Source organism: Nycticebus coucang, chromosome 3, assembly GCF_027406575.1.
Source record: "Nycticebus coucang isolate mNycCou1 chromosome 3, mNycCou1.pri, whole genome shotgun sequence".
NCBI lineage: Eukaryota > Metazoa > Chordata > Mammalia > Primates > Lorisidae > Nycticebus > Nycticebus coucang.
The window spans coordinates 142,101,025-142,118,138 of NC_069782.1; the positions used below are offsets into that span (position 1 = coordinate 142,101,025).

General features: G+C 44.9%; 1 protein-coding gene across 37 annotated transcripts in view; it reads left to right on the forward strand.

Annotated features, from left to right (window-relative positions):
- TCF7L2 (transcription factor 7 like 2) overlaps positions 1–17,114 on the forward strand; it is a 198,091-nt gene that overhangs the window by 76,984 nt on the left and 103,993 nt on the right. For all 37 annotated transcript variants that reach the window (XM_053583721.1, XM_053583711.1, XM_053583712.1 and 34 more), the window contains one exon: positions 2,351–2,452. In XM_053583721.1, coding sequence (XP_053439696.1) covers positions 2,351–2,452 — 102 coding nt within the window. The remainder of the gene's footprint in view (positions 1–2,350; positions 2,453–17,114) is intronic.

Here is a 17,114-nt window from a genome sequence, read left to right on the forward strand (position 1 = left end):
TCATAAAAATATGTGGTGCAGGTAGCCAATGGAGATTGGATGTGGTACACAATGAAGCTTTTATGTAAAGTAAGAATTATAAGTCTCCACGTTAATATTGCATTATGGGTATGAGAGTTCTGGGGGTGGGGTCTTCAGGGCAGGTCTGTCCCCCATTGGAGCTGGTACTTGGATGTAGTTAAATCAGTTTTGCAGGTGGGCAAAGATGGAAACATAGCCACTCATGTACCCTGCCCCATCCAGGACAGCATGTGGGTGTAGTGTAGGTGGGTGTCAGCCCAGCGTGGTGTTTTTGTTCATGGGTTTCTATGAGATGGTGAAGTGAGTGTTGATGGGTGTTGATTTTGGTTGGCCTCAAGGAAATGACTCTATTGAGTGGTTTTGACCAACGCAGCCCATATATTTATGTGGCAAGTGAGAATGGGAAGAAGTTGGGGTGAGACAGGGCAGACTATATTCCCATAGCCCTCTGGCTTGGGTTACAGGGCGGAGAGAGACCTTGGAAACATTTACTTCAGTGGTTTTCAACATGGGGTGACACTGACCCCAAAGAAGGCATTTGGAAGTGGTTTGCCTGGGGAATTCCTGTTGGTATTTACCGTCTGGGGGCCTGGCATCCTAGAAGTCCTTTGGCGTTTGGGGCAGACCACCGGCCCCACACCCCATCACAAAAAGGATAGCTCCTTCAGTGTACAGAGGAGAAACCAGAGATCCACAGAAGCAAAGGGATTTGGTGCAAGGGCTTGTGGTGAACTACTGACAGAGTCAGACCAGTAACCAGGTTGCTCACCACAGGAGGCTTCAGGTAAAAGCTCTGCCATTGTAGAAGATCCACCTGCCTTGTAGAGATCTAGGTTGGAAAAATTGACTGCCCTTCGGCGGGTAGCTCCCGGACTAGCATCTTCCAACTTCAGGCAGAGCCAAATTTGCTGGTAATTTAATTTGTTGTAGCTTTGGGGAATCCGTGGACTGACTTGGGGATGGTTTTGGTCCTTCTGTCTCTTATGAGATATGATGTACAAACCCTTCTTTCTGGATTGCCCTTTGTGGTCCTTTTTGTTTCTATTGAAATCTCTCTGGTTTATAAGACCTAACTCTGAGAAGAGAATGTTTCCCAGTCTCTCTTCTCAGAAATTCTGTGGTCTTTCTTGGCATTCCCTGGGCATGAGTACTGGAGTTCCTGTCACAGTGTCACCACATTCTGTCTGGACTTACCTGTGCTTGTGTTGGCTGCTGCATGCCTGCGTGCGCGCGCGCGCGCACACACACACGTTTCCCTTATTGGCAAAACAGGGAGCGGAATCGATTGGTTATTCCAACCCCCCTGGAAGCTAAAGTCGCTCCCTTCTGTTCACGTGTTCATTTTCTACCTCAGAGAAAGGTGGGAGACAGATATAACTGGCTCATACCTTTATTTTTATCTCTGTGTTAAATATGTGCACATTTAAGACTTTCTCTGATCTTTTTCTTCTTTTGAAACAGTCTTACTATGTCACCCTTGGTGTAGAGTGCTGTGGCATCACAGCTCACAGCAAACCTCAAACTCTTGGGTTTAAACGATTCTCTTGCCTCAGCCTCTCGAGTAGCTGGGACTACAGGTGCTGGCCACTATGCCAGGCCGTTTTTTGGTTGCAGTTGTCGTTTAGCAGGCCCAGGCTGGGTTCGAACCCGCCAGCTTCCGTGTATGTGGCTGGCACCCTACCCGCTGAGCTAGGGGCACCGAGCCTTTCTCTGGTCTCTTGAGATGAGTGTGTACATGGCATTGTGCCCTGGAATTTTGCTTAGAAGTGTTTTTGTTGTGTAAGCTTTTGGGTTGGATGAGGAATTCCCTGCTCACCTTACTGGAGTAGTTTCTCCTCCCTAAAGGACAGTTGCATATATGCGGTCTGCTTTCTTTAAAGTGAAGGATGATGGCATTTGTAAAAGGAAGGCTGTGAAAGAGCAACTTTGGAATTGATGGGTTCCTAGGATACTTCTGGCTTGAGATTCGTATTTTACCTTCCTCCTTCCAAATAGCCCTGGGTTCTGTCCCCTATGTCCCATCCCCACCTCCTTTCCCCCTCTGAATAAAGTAGCATTAATAGGAACACTTTATCTTAAGCCACCCCATACTTTGAATGCAAAGACAAAAATATCATTGCTAGCGTTGATGTTCTGTACATGAACCTGAACTTAGAGTTCTCGGAGGAGCCTCCTGGCATTGCATGCTTGTTGTCACTGTGTTGTTGCTTGCGTGCTGCTAATGTTTTCAGTTTCTAACCCTTGTAAGAGTTATTTCTTGGGCTAGCTGTTTTGCATGACCTTTCCGAATTCACTCTTTTCTGTTTTTGTTTTTGTTTCTTCCCTCCAGTACCTGCAGATGAAATGGCCACTGCTGGATGTCCAGGCAGGGAGCCTCCAGAGCAGACAAGCCCTCAAGGATGCCCGGTCCCCATCGCCGGCACACATTGTCGTAAGTGATCCCCCAGGACGATTGCTTCCTTTACTGGGGGTGATGAAGAAGATGCTCTTGATGATAGTGGGCCTTGTTTGTCAGTTTTTCTTTCTTAAAAATATTTTTTTGGGGGGAATATTCCAAAATGCTTGCTTTCTGCCATTGGATCTTAGCCACTGGAACCTACCTGGAGGTTTCCTGAACTTTGCCTCTACCCCGTTCCTCATGTATGGAGTCTAACCTCACAGGCTGCAGTTACTAGGATGTCATCCCTGGTTTGGGGGAGACTAGTAGTGGTATCAAAACAATTACAAAAGTACAATTACGGGAGGTGACATAGAGAGGAGGAAATTAGAAGCCTCAAAAGGGGGGAGTTTAGGATTTGGAAATTTCCAATCCCCCCCCCCGCAATTTATCTTAATAGTTGTCGTAAAGTAATGTCTCTGCCAATGTTAGAAAAATTTTACATGGGCTGGCTGATTATAAACCCAGAATAGTCACGGACTTAGAAAGGCCAAAATTAAATTTAATCAGTATAGCTATGGCTTTGAAAGCATACGTACAGGTTTGATAAAGGAAACATTTGTTTTTATACTAAGTCTACAACATGAAGAGTATGTCTGCATATATTTTTAATGCACTTTCTGAAGGTTTTGCAGGCTCTGAAAATGGAATTTATAAATTAACCTCTTGAGGAGATAGCTCAGCCTTATTAGTATATTCCTTGTATCTATTTATATCATGAGTTGGACTTCATACTTTAGAAATAATTCAGGAAAGACATTTTTATAATAAATCTGTGACAAGTAGAATTGTGCAAAGCATGAAACAACCATTTACTTTTTTAATTTAAGTATTACAAAATATATTTTGCCTCTATATTATAATTTCTTAAAGTTAACAATCATTTGTAGTAGAAAAATTTTTAAGATGCGCTGTGTCCTGGGCTAACTGCCTCCTTATTTTGTAGCTTGCCGTAATTGAGTGTATGTTATTTAATGAGTTGTGCCTCTGTTGTATGTATCACAAAATAATTTATTTCTGTAAAGTGACATTTTGAGTCATTTTTGGAAATGTCTTCTCATGGTATAAATGAGGTATGTAGAAAGAAGGCTGGCATTTGCCAGAAGCTTCCTCCAACCCTGCAATAAAACGGATGTTCATAATTATGTATGCTCCTATAATGTCACGATTTCAGGGCCACAAGTGCCATTAGCTCATCTAGGCCCAGGCTGTTCTCAGAAAAGGAAACTGAGGCCCAGAGATGCCTTAAGTGAATTGCCCGGTGTCACACACTGAGTCAGTGGCCAGAGTGAGGCCTGGATCCAGGGGCCTCGTGGCATATTCTGTCCCACGGGAAGTGAATGTAACTTTCCAGGCTGGTTCTGTTTTGCTTACTATAAATTGGGTCATTGTTAGGGACAGTGGCCTAGGGGCAAAAAAGTTACTGGTGTGGGGTTCTAAGGCAGGTTTCTCCTAAAGTGAATGGCATGCTTAAAAAAAGAATCTTAACAACATTCAAAATTGTTTTTAAAAAGTGTGAAAGTTTTAGAGACCTAGAGGATCCCTCGAGGAAGCCAACCCAGTTCATTTTCCTGCCTCCCTGAATTGCCCCAGTGCGGGTCTAGGCCAGTGGTTCTAATCCTTCTGAATGCAGCAACCCTTTAATATAGTTCCTGTGGGTCACGGCCCACACGTTGAGAACCGCTGGTCTTGAAATTTATTTCTCTTCTTTTGGAAATGCTTGATGGGAATTTCCCACATTTTTTTTTTTTTTTCCCCCAAAGCTGCAGAGAAAGGACATTCCAACCTCTTTGAATTGTTTTCTGTCTTCAAGTGTGGAGAGAAAGTGTGGCTCCCAGAAATAGTTCAGAGTGGACAAGGGGCTTATAGGACAGGGTCAGTGGGTCCCGTGGCAGTGAGTGTTGCCCTTGTCCAAGAGTGAGAATCTGTCCATTTGGACAAGAGGTAGTGACCCTCCCGCCCCCATATCCCACAAGAACAGTTGCCTCAAGGTGGGTCTTAAGTGCTTTATTTCCTTGTGTAGAAATTAACGATCTGGGGGAGGTGGCACAACATGTTTTCCAGAGCCTGTGTGGATTTTTGGGGAGGGGAATAGCAGGGGGACTTCGATTCCTTTTTTCCTCTGCTGTGTAATAACAGGCATGTTTACCATAGCAACCACTTCTGAGCACACACACCACCTTTGAGATGAAGACCTTGGTCCGCTGGGACCACAGCTGGCACCTCTAATACATCTTTTGTGCTTTCTTCTGTGCTCTTGGGGATGTGGTTATGGCCGCTGCCCAGAGGTGATGGACTGGTGGAGGAAGGCGGGTTCTGGGAGCTGAACGAAGAGAAAAGCCCTAAGTATGGCTAAAAGGAAACCCCATTTGCGAAGTGCTCAATGCTTGTGAAGGGTGGCTTTGTTTGGTTATGGGAGTCAGCCCTGTGAGTGTGCTTTTCTGCAGTCTTCACCTGACACCAAAGGGTGAGAAGAGGGGGAGATGGGAAAGTAGGGTAGAAGACACGGGGCTGTGGGCTTCTGCATCCATGTGGTCACCTACAGTTTTTAGGATTGAGGACCCATACACCTTGGGACTACAAGTTAATGATTACTTTTTCACTGAACAGAGGGCAGTGTGTCAACCCAAACTGACCATACATTGGCAGGCACAGTATGGTCTGTATTTATAAATGGTGCATTCTGGATGATGACTGATACATCAGTTGGGTCTTTGCGCAGTTTGACATTGGCCAGAGGGTCTGGTTCATGTTCAGATTCTGTGATGAAGGACAGCTTTTCTCCAGACACTTGGGGCTCTTTCCCACACTTTGTTTTTCATTCTTTTAAGTAAAAGGTTGTCACATCAGTGTTTCATCACACATGTTTCTAAATAATTGTCTAAGGATTGCTTCTTAATTTCTCTGAAATTTGGATTTGTTGTAACTTTGGTGCCAAGCTATTTCATAATGATTTCTAATGTTACACTTTCAAAATAGAGAAGTATTCAGTGTTCATTAGGGGTATGCTGTCATATTTGCTTAAAAAAAACCCAACTTTCTCTAATACCCATTTGGGGTAGAATCTTCATTCAGGAATTTAAAGCATTTCGTCAGAGGTTTTAATATGATTGGATTGTTTATCATGTAGAATGTGGGTTACCATGTTAGAAAAAAATTGATGTGTAGACTAGAGTCCAGTTTATCAAATAGTATTTAAATTAGGAAATCAAACTCAAACATTTTAGTTCCTATAGCTGCTACAGCATCTTGTGTGTTATAAGGCAGTAACTCCTAATTTGTGTTCAGAAGAGGTAGGAAATCATTCCCTAAGGATGCTATTTTGAGTGACTGGCCAAATAATGGGAATTTATGCAAAGAAGTGGTCTCTCCTTTTTTTTTTTTTTCTGCCTGCCCCCTCTCTCTTATTCTCTCCCTACAAATTCAGTGGCTTCTTAACAACTCAGGTGCACTAGCCCCAACTTCCAAGATCCCTTTACCACCCCCACCCCCATTTTTTTATTCATATAATGAGCTCTTTTCTTTCTTGTTGGAGTTTTGAAATTTAGATTTTTAATTCTTAGCTCCTTTTCTTCCTCTTAGAAAACCAGTGACAAGCAGCTGAGTTGCGCCGAGCGCTCATGTCTGAGGCAGTCTTGGCCGGTAAGCTGTGGAGTGTTAGGAGCTGCTCCCTGAATACCCACCCCAGTGTCTTTGCTATACAAAGACTTTCATTTAGCTTCCTTTGTACCCAGCAAAAAAAAGAATCTGTACCCAAAATGGTGGTATTTTGGTATAGTATGTATCTTACAAAACGGCAAAAGGCTTCAAAAGTTCCTACAATTTTATCTTGGGGTTTCCTTTTGAAGTTGATGTGGAATTTTACCTTGGGGTGGATTTCCAGTGCTTCTTGGTCTTGTGTGTTTTGTTGTATGGGATAAGAAGGCAGACTGAATCTTGAGGAACAAAGCTCACCAGACTGGTGGTATACTTTTTCTTGTTGTTATTGCTTTAAACGCTGGCGGAGAGCAGAAAACTTACAGAATAATGCAGGGTGGGCTGAACTGCAGAGGGGGTCTCTGCTGTCTGCGCTGAGTACTTTCAAGCAGGCCCAGAGGGCATGACAAGCCCTAGCTTTTGATTCTGAAGAGTTTGAGAACACTCACTCGTAGTTAATTAAAAATAAAAAATGTGTGCGCATCCTCTTTATCATTAAGTACGTGCAGTGTTTTGCTGGGTTAGTTGACCTGGGTTGTAGGTCCTCTGCCCACCCATGTATACCAGGATGTGGTGTGTGCCAGGAGGCTGCTAGATGCTGAGGACCAGCAGAACCGTGTGCAGGTGCCATCAGGAGTGCAGGGCCCATGACAGTGCGACCAGGGAGACCTGATCTTGACTGAGACATTGGTAGGGATTATAGTCCTCCATGTTTCTATGAGGAAATGGCATTAAAAATGAGGTTTGAAGGATGGAGTTGACCAGGTAACGGTGTGAGATAAGGGGTGGGGAGCGGGCAGAAGGAAAAAATAGGTGTGAAGATCTCCAAGGAGAGAGAGCTGGGCTTTGAGAGAGGCGGAACTTTGGTAGGATGGCTCGTGGTTGGGTTGTTACCTACCATAGGTGGCCTGCATTAGGCTGCTGGCAGTGGGAATGGTGGACAGATTTGGAGGGCACATCAGCAGAACTTTTAGGTGTTCAGGGAGAAGAGAAAGTGAGAGATAGGTCTGTGATTATAGTGGCTCACTCACTGGGGCGTATCAGAGGAGCAACAGGTGTGGGGTAAAGAGCTATGTTTTTGGAGAGACAGTGTTTGCCAGTGATCAAATCATTGATTCATTCATTGACCTGCAGATGTTCTGTGGGAGTCGGGGGAAAGGCACTCTAGACACAGAGTGTGCAGTCCTTGATGATAATAATTATAGCAAAGACGACCGTCATGCTTCCTGTGTGCCCGGCGTTGTCCTAGGAGCTTGCAGATGGCATATGATTCCTACGTACTGAGGCCCACGGAGGCTCACTGTTTGACCAGTTGTGGGCTCAGGCTGTGAAACTGGGCAGCCTGGCTCCTGAGTGCGCCTTCCCTTACTCACTGCAGACGTGGCTGGGAAAGGGACAACTAAGGGACTCCAAGCACATATGTATGGTGTGCCAGGAGTGGCCAATGGGGAGCCCCCGGGACTCCCCAACTCCCCCAGGCCCAGCTGGACACAGAAGGCATGGCTCGAGGTGGCCTGCAGGCTTCTCTGGACAGTGGGGCTTACATGCGTAGGGTTGGCTGGGGATTGATTTCTGGGTGAGCGTTGTGGCTGATACAGAGGCGTCATTGACATTGACACAGGAGAGGAGGGGAGAGATTACGCCCTTGGGGGCTGCAGGATTTGGAGGTGTGTGAACCTGTACCGGAGCTTCTCTAAAAGCTCCGTGGATTGCTTCTACTTCCTTTGCTGCGTGTATAGTTTCTTTGTTTTTATTTATCTGTCTGTGACTCAGCTCGACTTCCCACATTCCTTGGTCTATGTTCCCTAGCAGCCCCTGAGTCAGAGTCAGGACCTGCCCATTTCACAGACAGGGCCTCAGGAGAGGGTCTGCTTTGTCCAGGGGTATCAAACAAGTCTGTGAGCACATACAGAAAATATTATTTTTATAAGGAGGGCTGTGAGGACCTAAAAGGAAGAACCAGGTTATCTTTGGGAGCGGGGGTTGGGGAAGTGGCAGGTGAGGTCAGTTGTGCTTTGAAGGGAGTGAGTGGTGCAAACCCCAAAGTGTACCCAGGGCCATAATGGGGTCTGCACTGAAAAGGCCTTTGCTCCCTTTTCTTCTCCCAGAAACTCTGCCCTGTGCTATGGTGAAGAGTTCTGGAGTTCATGGTGTGGCAGCTGACCACCTTGGTGAGGGAATATGTTCCATCGGAAAGGATCATAGCCCATTCAGATTACGGTCCCCAAATTTCACACCTTAGTGTTACATGCATCTCACAGACTCTTCTGTTTCTTATTGTTTGGTACCTGTCTGTTTTCCGTGTTATTCTTGAAAACGTCCAGAGATGGGGAATCTAGGTCCTGATGTGGACTGTTTCTGTTTGGTACACTATGGGCTCTTTAAGAGTGAGTGGAAATCACTTTCCTTGGGATACTCACTCTATGACTTGTGTTTTACTGTTAAATGTCTTAAAAATTTGAAGGTAATTATGGTTCCCCACCCCCCCTGCCAGTCTTCTCTTTGGAATTATCCTCAGTTATAATTCAAATTTTCAATGATTGATATCTTAAACTAGTTAAGGATGAGAAGTACAGATTTTTGATTTAAAAATTCTGCCTCTAAAATTAGCGAAGTTAATTTTTACACGTGGCTTTCTTCATTCAGAAACTTTATGTTCATGGTAGACAATTTGGCAAGTAGGCCATAAGCTCACCACTTGGACATTACGTTGTGACTATTTGGTGAATTTCCTTCCACGCTTTTTCCTGTATAGGAATATTTATATTTATTTTTAACACGCTCGGAGTCATAATAGTGCTCAATATTTCCAGCTTTGTATTTATTTAAAATGAAAATTGCTGTGGTTAATAAGTAGTTCCCCATGTCATTAAAATTCTTAAGGATTTTTAATGACCACGTAACAGTCCATAACATGATTATATTCCAGTTTACTGAATCAGTGCCATGTTGTTGGGCCTTTAGAGCGTCTTCTTTTGTTTCTGCTATTTTGAATGAGCTTGTGATGATCATCTTTGTGCATGAATCTTTACCCTCCCCTCCACCCTACCCCTTTTAGTATTCTCTTGGGATCAATCCCTAGGAAAAAAGGTAAGTAAAAGATATCAAAAGCATTAAAAAGTTTCTTGGCCACAAATTTTTTTCCTGGAAGGGCTCAACTTTTATAACTTATTAGGAGCATGTGAGAGACTTACCATGATGAGAATGATTTTTTAATGCAGTGAAAGAAGTTCATGCTTCCATGGAGAGATGTGCCCCTACCTTAGCCCAGATCGGGGACCCGACCGACCCAAGTCAGCCTCCCGCAAGCCATCCACCTTCAAAATAGGCAAATGAAATACTTCTTAAATGATACTAGGTTTTAAAGTTAGCAGATGTGTCACTATTTTACCTAATTGCATGTTCATATTAGACGATTCATAGCATTATTTTATATGCTTTTGGCACACACTAGCCCCCAGGCATACTCTGTATATTTAGGGCTACTTCAAGAGGTCTTGGGTATACCCTTATAACTTCAGATAACTACAGAGTCTTTTGTTCATCTCTGCTTTAATGGCCTGCCACTGGGCAAAGGCAGTCCAGTAGAACCTCCACAGTTGACCACCTCCCTACACTGACCACCTCCTTAAGTTAATGTAATTTTCACAGACCAGACACACACCCACATGTACCTGTCAGTGCAGTAGGCCTAGTTTCTAACATTCACCACCTCTGTTTGCTGACCGGTTTGTTACAGTCCCTTGGAGGGCCAGCTGACAGAGGTTCTGCTGTATTTATTTGGTGCTAGCTATGAGCTTGGTCGGAAATATGGCCCTGGAGTATGTTTCTGGGAAAATGTACCCACTTGTCCAAGATGCCATTGGTTCCAGTGTTGAAGGTCAGCCCACAGTGAACCTGGGGAGGGCTGTTGGCCTCAAATCAGCTCTTGACTGTTTCTCAATGCTGGATCCTGTTGTGCTTGGGGTGGGGGTGGGGGCAAGTCTAGCAGCCTGGGGTTAGCGTTTCCTGACATTTGTTTCCCTGAGTGTTAACAAGGTTACTGGAAAAAAGGGCTCTATCCTAAAATAGGTTTGGGGGAAAGCACTGGGTTATACAAAGTAAATGAGTTTCTTTAGCAGGATCTTAACTACATGGGGTGCTTGGGTCCCTTCCCTCGAAGAGGACTTCTTAAAGCTAGCTCGGCTATGGACCTTCTCAGAATCAGGGAGAGATTGGGACCCACTTTAGAGAGTTGTTTTTGTTTCAGCACCTGCTCTGTTTACCAAGCGTGAGAGCCTGTTTTAAATTAACGTGGATCTACTTAGAGCTAAACTCAGGGTTTTGACTATGTTTATCTTTCCAGTAAATAAAACAAAAGTGTTCTATTGGCATCCAGCCTGTCCAGCTTGTCATTTCTCAGCTTGCCAATTAACTCTGTGTATTGGGCTGGCTTCTCCAACCAGACTGTAAGTGTCTTGAAGCCAAGGAGCCCCGTGGTTTATCTCTTTGCACGTGGCTTTTTCTCCTTCTGTTATGGTGCTTTGTTAATTAAGCAGAAAACCAATTTCTGGTGAGCAACTAACTGGAGTTGATTTAGTTTGGACCTGAGTGTGGCATGTTCAGAACCTTCGTGTCTCCTTTATACCTGACGTGGTAGTGTGTTTTAGGGAAACATGATTTGGGGTTATGATGTTGTGTGTGGTTTGCCAGTAACTTGATAATCCACTCTTAAACGTTCCAGCTCATAGCGGAGCGTGTCTAATCGCCACAGCAGCATTTATGTGGAAGGCAGCTGCACGAAAGCTCCAGAAAGTCAGGCTGTGGAGGGCTTCTATCTCTCCTTAATCTTGGTTTAAACTGATTGCTCCTTAGTATCCTGGGATGGGGCTACTGAACTCTTCCGGAGGGTACTCATTTGGAAATCTCGGATTTGACTTTTGATTATGGGAAATGCATATATTTCAAGAATGTTGTCGTAGGGTATGAGATATGAAAGTTTTATCATGATTGTTTTAATAACTTGCAGGTCAGATTTTTATCTCTTTTAATAAATTATTACAGAAGGAGAAAACAACTGGATTTCAGAATTGTCCCCTAGAGTATACTGGGAACTAAGGAAAGAGGAACATGCTGGGCTGAAGCAAAGACCCGGATAATTGTCAGAATATGATACGGTTATCATTGTATGGGGATTCTTCGGCAACTCAGCTAACCCCCTGTAAGGGGCTGGCTGGGAAAGTGTATTGTTATTGTCCATTTTACACATCAGGATGTGAAAATCCAGTGAGTTGGCTTTCTCCTGAGTGCCAGGTTTAATCTCCAGCTGGATGCCGAATAGTTGGGAAAGTTAGCAGGTGCAGAGTCAAACTCTGTTTAATCTCCCCCTCCCGCCCCCGGCCTGTCACTCCCTGTGTTCAAGATCTCAGTAAAGATAACAGCACTTTCTGGTTGCTTAGGCCCCCGAACTTGGACTTGGTTCTGGATTCCCCTTTTTCTCCGTGTCCCACTCTCACCCTGCTCGAGACCCATCAGCAGGTAGCACGTGTGGCATTGGCTTCTTTTCACCACCTCTGCCATTGCCAGAATTGTCCTCGCTGGTCTCCTTGCTTCTCACCTTTGTAACCCCCCATCGTCCATCTCTGACCTTTAGAGTTCGTCCCCATACTTGAGAGGGCCTTTTTGAAAGCCTTAGGTTGTATCAAATACATGAATACTAAAAATGGGAGGATTAATTTTATCTTGTGAAAGAGGTCCAAAGGAGCTCTAAACAGATACTTGTCACCTGAGTGAAAGGTGGGGACGTGCTGAGTGAGATTCAAGGGCTTCAGCCCAGGCCCAGGCTGCACTTACGAGCTTTGTGTTGGTGGAGGGGAGAGAGCACCAGGGCGGCAGGAGCAGTGAGCCCCCAGCCCTGTTCATCAAACCCTGGCTCGCCTGGCAGGGTGTGGCCAATTTGTACTGCAGGTGGGACCCGGATGCTTCCAGTGTACTGGGTCTGAGCCCTGTCCTCCCTCAGGGTGCATCTGTCCCATGGCGTCCCACCCATGATGGGAGGCTGCTGATGAATTTTGATGGGTCTGTTTTCCAGCCTGAGCCTGTGCGGTGGGTGGGTCCTTGGGTGGCGGTTAAGCACATCAGCGAGGCTGTTTAATAGGCTTGAATGAGATGTGGCAACCGTGTGCACAATGGCCTCTCGCCGCCCTGCTCCAAGGGCACAAGCTCCCTTTCTCTCACAGGAACGCTGTCTGCCTTGCACAGGTGCCAGCGGGAGGGCAATAGCAGGCATTTCAGAGGGCTAGGGAAGGAAGGAGAGTCCACGGCACAGCCTTGGGACTGGGCCAGCCCGTGGGTCCCAGAGACTAAGTGGCACGAGGGGCCCTGGTATCAAGACCTGTGCCTGAGCCCTACTTCTGACTCTTCCCGTGGCCCCTAAAATTTGGATACAAGTGAAGAACACATCTGAGACTCTAAGAGACGTGTTTTTCCCGAGTCGTTTCGTAATCAGGGGAAAAGCCAACCTTGATGGGTGGAGGTAGAAAGTAAAATCTAATAAAAGCCTCTCAGTGACAGGAGTGTGGCTGGGCAGAAGGGCTCCTGGTAAAACCTTTGAGATGATTCAGTTGGAACTCAGGGGAAAAAAATTGTTTTTTGGAAAAAAGGAAGCAGCCCCCTTCAGCCAAACCCCATAAATGAAGGAATGTCTGAAAGCCAGAATTAGAGTGACCAAGGCAAGACGTTGTCAAAGGCTGAATAATGAATAAGTAGGCCTGACCAGTAGGCCTGACCAGTAGAAGCCATTTCCACTGTTAGAACCCAGCCAAGCATCTTCCTCTTTTCTTGTCCTCAGCCCCCTTCCCAGCCACTTCCACAATGCACTTGGTTGGCATAGGCTTTCTTAGGCTCTTTTCTTGAATTCCGACTTTGTTTTCAGGTACTGAGATGAACACCTACATGCCGACCTCATAGCATGAAAAATCAGGCATTAGAAACCCCGTTGTGCTGTGAGGCTGACATTTGTCTCTGTACTATAGTTTTTCTGATAATTGCACCCTACTCCACCCCCACCCCTTTACTGTGGTGATGCGCCTTCTGCTCCAGGTGGTTCTGGTACACATGTGATTAGGCAAGGGCAGGCATGTGCTATGTGTGAGTCCTTGCCATGCAGAGTGGGCTTCAATCTGTGGCTCATGAACTCTGTTAATAGTGCGCAAACCTCTCTCCACCCCACCCCACCCCACCAAACTCATAGGAGGACTCTTTTTTGTAGAAGATTAAAGTGCCTGAAGGAAAGCCTCAGTGACACCCTGTAAGTCTCAGTAACCTGCGCCAACCCCAGGCCAGCCCATCAAGCAGCCAATATCTTAACTAGTTGGAGATGGTTTTCTGTCACGATGAATCAAAGGAGTTCTAACTAATAGAGTTTTCTAAGCCCGAGGTTTATAATAAAAAAGAAAGACTGGCTTTTTCATTTGAATTAAAAATGCTAGCATAAACTGATTGTTCTGCCTCTGTGTAATCAGAGACTTGTGTGACCAGAACACACTAGCCTCCTGTCAGAATGGGTTGATTTGTACCAGTCTCAGGGTCACTTTTAAGAGGGATATGTATTATATACAACCTTACTACACAAAAAACTTTTAGAGAGAGGTTTATATGAATAGAGGAGTTTCCGTGATTCGCTCTTGTGGTCATGGGGAATTTTGAAAATGAATCTTAAGTATTTTTGTGAAATTCCTGTTTTCATAGTTTTAGTTTTTCAGAGTTTTCTTTTGGCGCCTACTTAACATATTCGTCTTTGCCCTAAGGATTGCTTATTTTTGTTCCTGGCGACAGCAGAAGCACCCCCAGGTAATAAATAGAATGAAATGTTGCCTTTTACTTGAAAAATGACCTAATAATGTAATAACGTAAATAACATTGTAACAGAACCAAGGGGGCATCACTGCGACCTCGGTCTCAACCTCCCCTCCTTATTAACACTTGTATGGTTTTATTATTATTACTTGAATTCTTTTGTTTTTTTAGCATGGATAACTGGTGACAAACAGAACATATAGCTGTTTGACTTATTATTACAACTTCACTATTTGATGAAGGTTTTTATCCATTTCCCTGTCAAACATACATAAACTATGAAAAGACTGTAACTCCAAGGGGCTGAAATGTTTGTTCCCAGGCCTTTAAGCTGAGTGCAGTGTTTGCACCTGGACTACAGGCAGGGTGGCGTCTGCTTGGAACCTTGTGTGGAAAGAGACTCTGTGGCCTTTTATGTCAGGGCTTCAGGGGGAGAACATACTGATGGATTAACACCTGCCAGTGGGATGGAGGGAGAGAGTTAGGGAGAGTAGAGGTGTCACAGGTATTACTTCTATTCCGGGCAATCAACCTTTTGGGAGGACAGTGTCACAACTTGAGCTCCCTGTTAAGATGTCCTGAACAAAAGTCTTATCTCAACTTGGCATTTAAAAACTTGTTCCAAATGAAATGGTGGGAAATAGGAACATTTTTCATCGGAGCCATGAATGAGGAGGTGCCCAAGGAAGTGAACTTGGGCTTAGGAGCTGGGCTTCACCTCAGCAGTCTCCATTTATCCACTTTGCTCCTCCCACAGCTGATGTGTCTCTGTTGACCAAAACCGATCGGTCTTGAAGACATGGCCGATGGGCCGCGTGTGGTGTGCAGATTCAGCCCACTTTTTTGCACTACTTCCATGAATGCTGATGGTGTGCTTAGTCATATTTCTGACAGTTACAAAACTGAGATCTACATTTTTCTTTTTGTTTCACCTTGGTATTAAAAACTGCACGATATGCTGGGTTCAGTGGCTCACATCTGTAGCTGATCTGTAATCTTAGCAGCATTTTGGGAGGCCAAGGTGGGAGGATAGCTGGAGACAAGGAGTTCGAGGTTATAATGAGCTATGATTGGGTTACTGCACTCTAGCCTGGGTGACCGAGTGAGATACTGTCTTTAAAAAAAAAATTCATGATTAAAAAAAATATCAAGACATTTCTCTGCCTAGGGGAAAGTCCCTGGACCTCGGGCAGGGAGTGCTGCGCGCACACGCATGTAGACATCCCTCCGTTTCTCACTGTTAAAACCCGCCAAGAAGTGAATCTCGCCGAGCGGCATGGTGCGGAGGCCTCAGGCATCAGCTCCACTAGTTTCCCAGGCAGTGCGTGTCTTAGCGCACCAACCACACGGGGCTCATGCTCAGGGCGGCTGCTTTAAAATAAAAAACATATACCAAGATGTTTCTAAAGAGGGTGATAACTTTAATATTATCTAAACTTTTGATTCAAAAGAGTAGGGATTTTTTTTTTTAAATGCCCACCAACTTACTTATCTGATTGAATTTTTGGTGTGTGCATACACCCATAATGGCTATCTTCCTGATTGACTATTCTGTGAGTTCAAGGCTGATGTGAGACACAGCGTGGCTCTCATGCCAACAATCTTATGGTTAGAACATGATTTGAAAAATATAATGCATTGAGAGGCTGGAAGGACGTACGGCGAGCGAGACTGTGTTTGGATGTCTTTGTGGAATAAGTGAGTGGGCAGAGAGGACGTTTGTCAAGGAGAGGAGGGCAGGCCATTGGCTGAGGAGATAGGTGGAGGCCCCAGGGGTGGCCAGCACCACGTGCAGAGGCCAACAGAGTTGGGCTTGACTAAGTGTTCTGGTGCCTGGATGCCTATGTGAATTTCCGCCCAAAGTTTTCAGTTGGCAGAGTAGAGTCTGCTGGATGTGGAGCAAGGGTGTGGGTTGTCAGGATCCTGATGGTTGCAGGCGTGTGATACCAGAGGTCAGAACAGAAGCCAGAGGAAAGGGCTTGTGCAACTTTTTTTTTTGCCATGTTCTGTCTTGGAGCCTCTACAAGACTGGAAATTAGACTCCAGAGCTTTGTTAGCTCTCTTGTTCCTGATTTTATTTTCATTGTAGACTTAATCCTAGAGAACTCAGAGGTCTTGTGGTACAAAAACTCTCATTTCGTTAATTAAGAAACTGATGCATGGAGAAATGGAGAGGTGAGTACAGGATTGTGGTAATACTGGACATTCCCTGAGCACCTCACAGTGCCAGACACCTTTAAAAGCAATTTACATAGTTGTTGGATTTAATCCCCTTAACACCCTGACGAGTTAGCCATTTATTGTTGTCCCATTTTACAGATGAGGAAACAGTGGCTCAGGGGAAGGGAATGAGGTGTGCTGAAGGTCACACAGCTTGTAGGGGGCAAGCTAGAATTTGGATTCAGAGCTGGGGCCCCACATATCAGTGCTGCTTTAATCACAAGCGCACCCAGGCTAGAGGGGGCAAGGTTTCCACACCAGACCAGGGCCAGCGATGCTGCTAGTGTCTTTTGAGGAAATGAGGTTTTGAAGGTTCCTAGGAGGAAAAAGTGAGCTCAGTGCAAAAGGGAGGTTTGCCTTCCATTCATCCCCAGTTATACCTCCCTTTACACCATGTGCATCTGCGAACTTGGGGGTAAATTAGAACTCTTTTTGATAAATTACCTTGGACAGAAAGCATTTATGAGTCTTTTTTTTTTCCCCCAACTCATCAACCATTTAGTGCTACGTATACTCACTCTGTAATCTATCTTTATATATATAAATTTGTATCTTTTAAGTGTTGGGGTTTTCCAAGGTGTTTAGCAGTCAGGGTGTCAGTCTCCTAGTCTCCCTGGCAGTTTTGGTTCGTAAGATTCAAGCCACCTATTTTTACTGGCAGGTATAGCTGGTTGTTCTGTCTGTTGACAATCGAGCTCTTTTAAAAATTAAAAAATATAGAATAAGGTATAATATAGCAATCATACACATATTCTTGCCATGTAATATAATAATGACTGTCTGTCTCCTCTATACGTCAATGAACAAAACAAAACCGATGTTCCTCTCCTTGGTCCACCATCTTTCCTCCCAAGCAACCACTGTCATTGTTGAACTTTGGCGTCTACGCAGTTTGGGTTTTTAT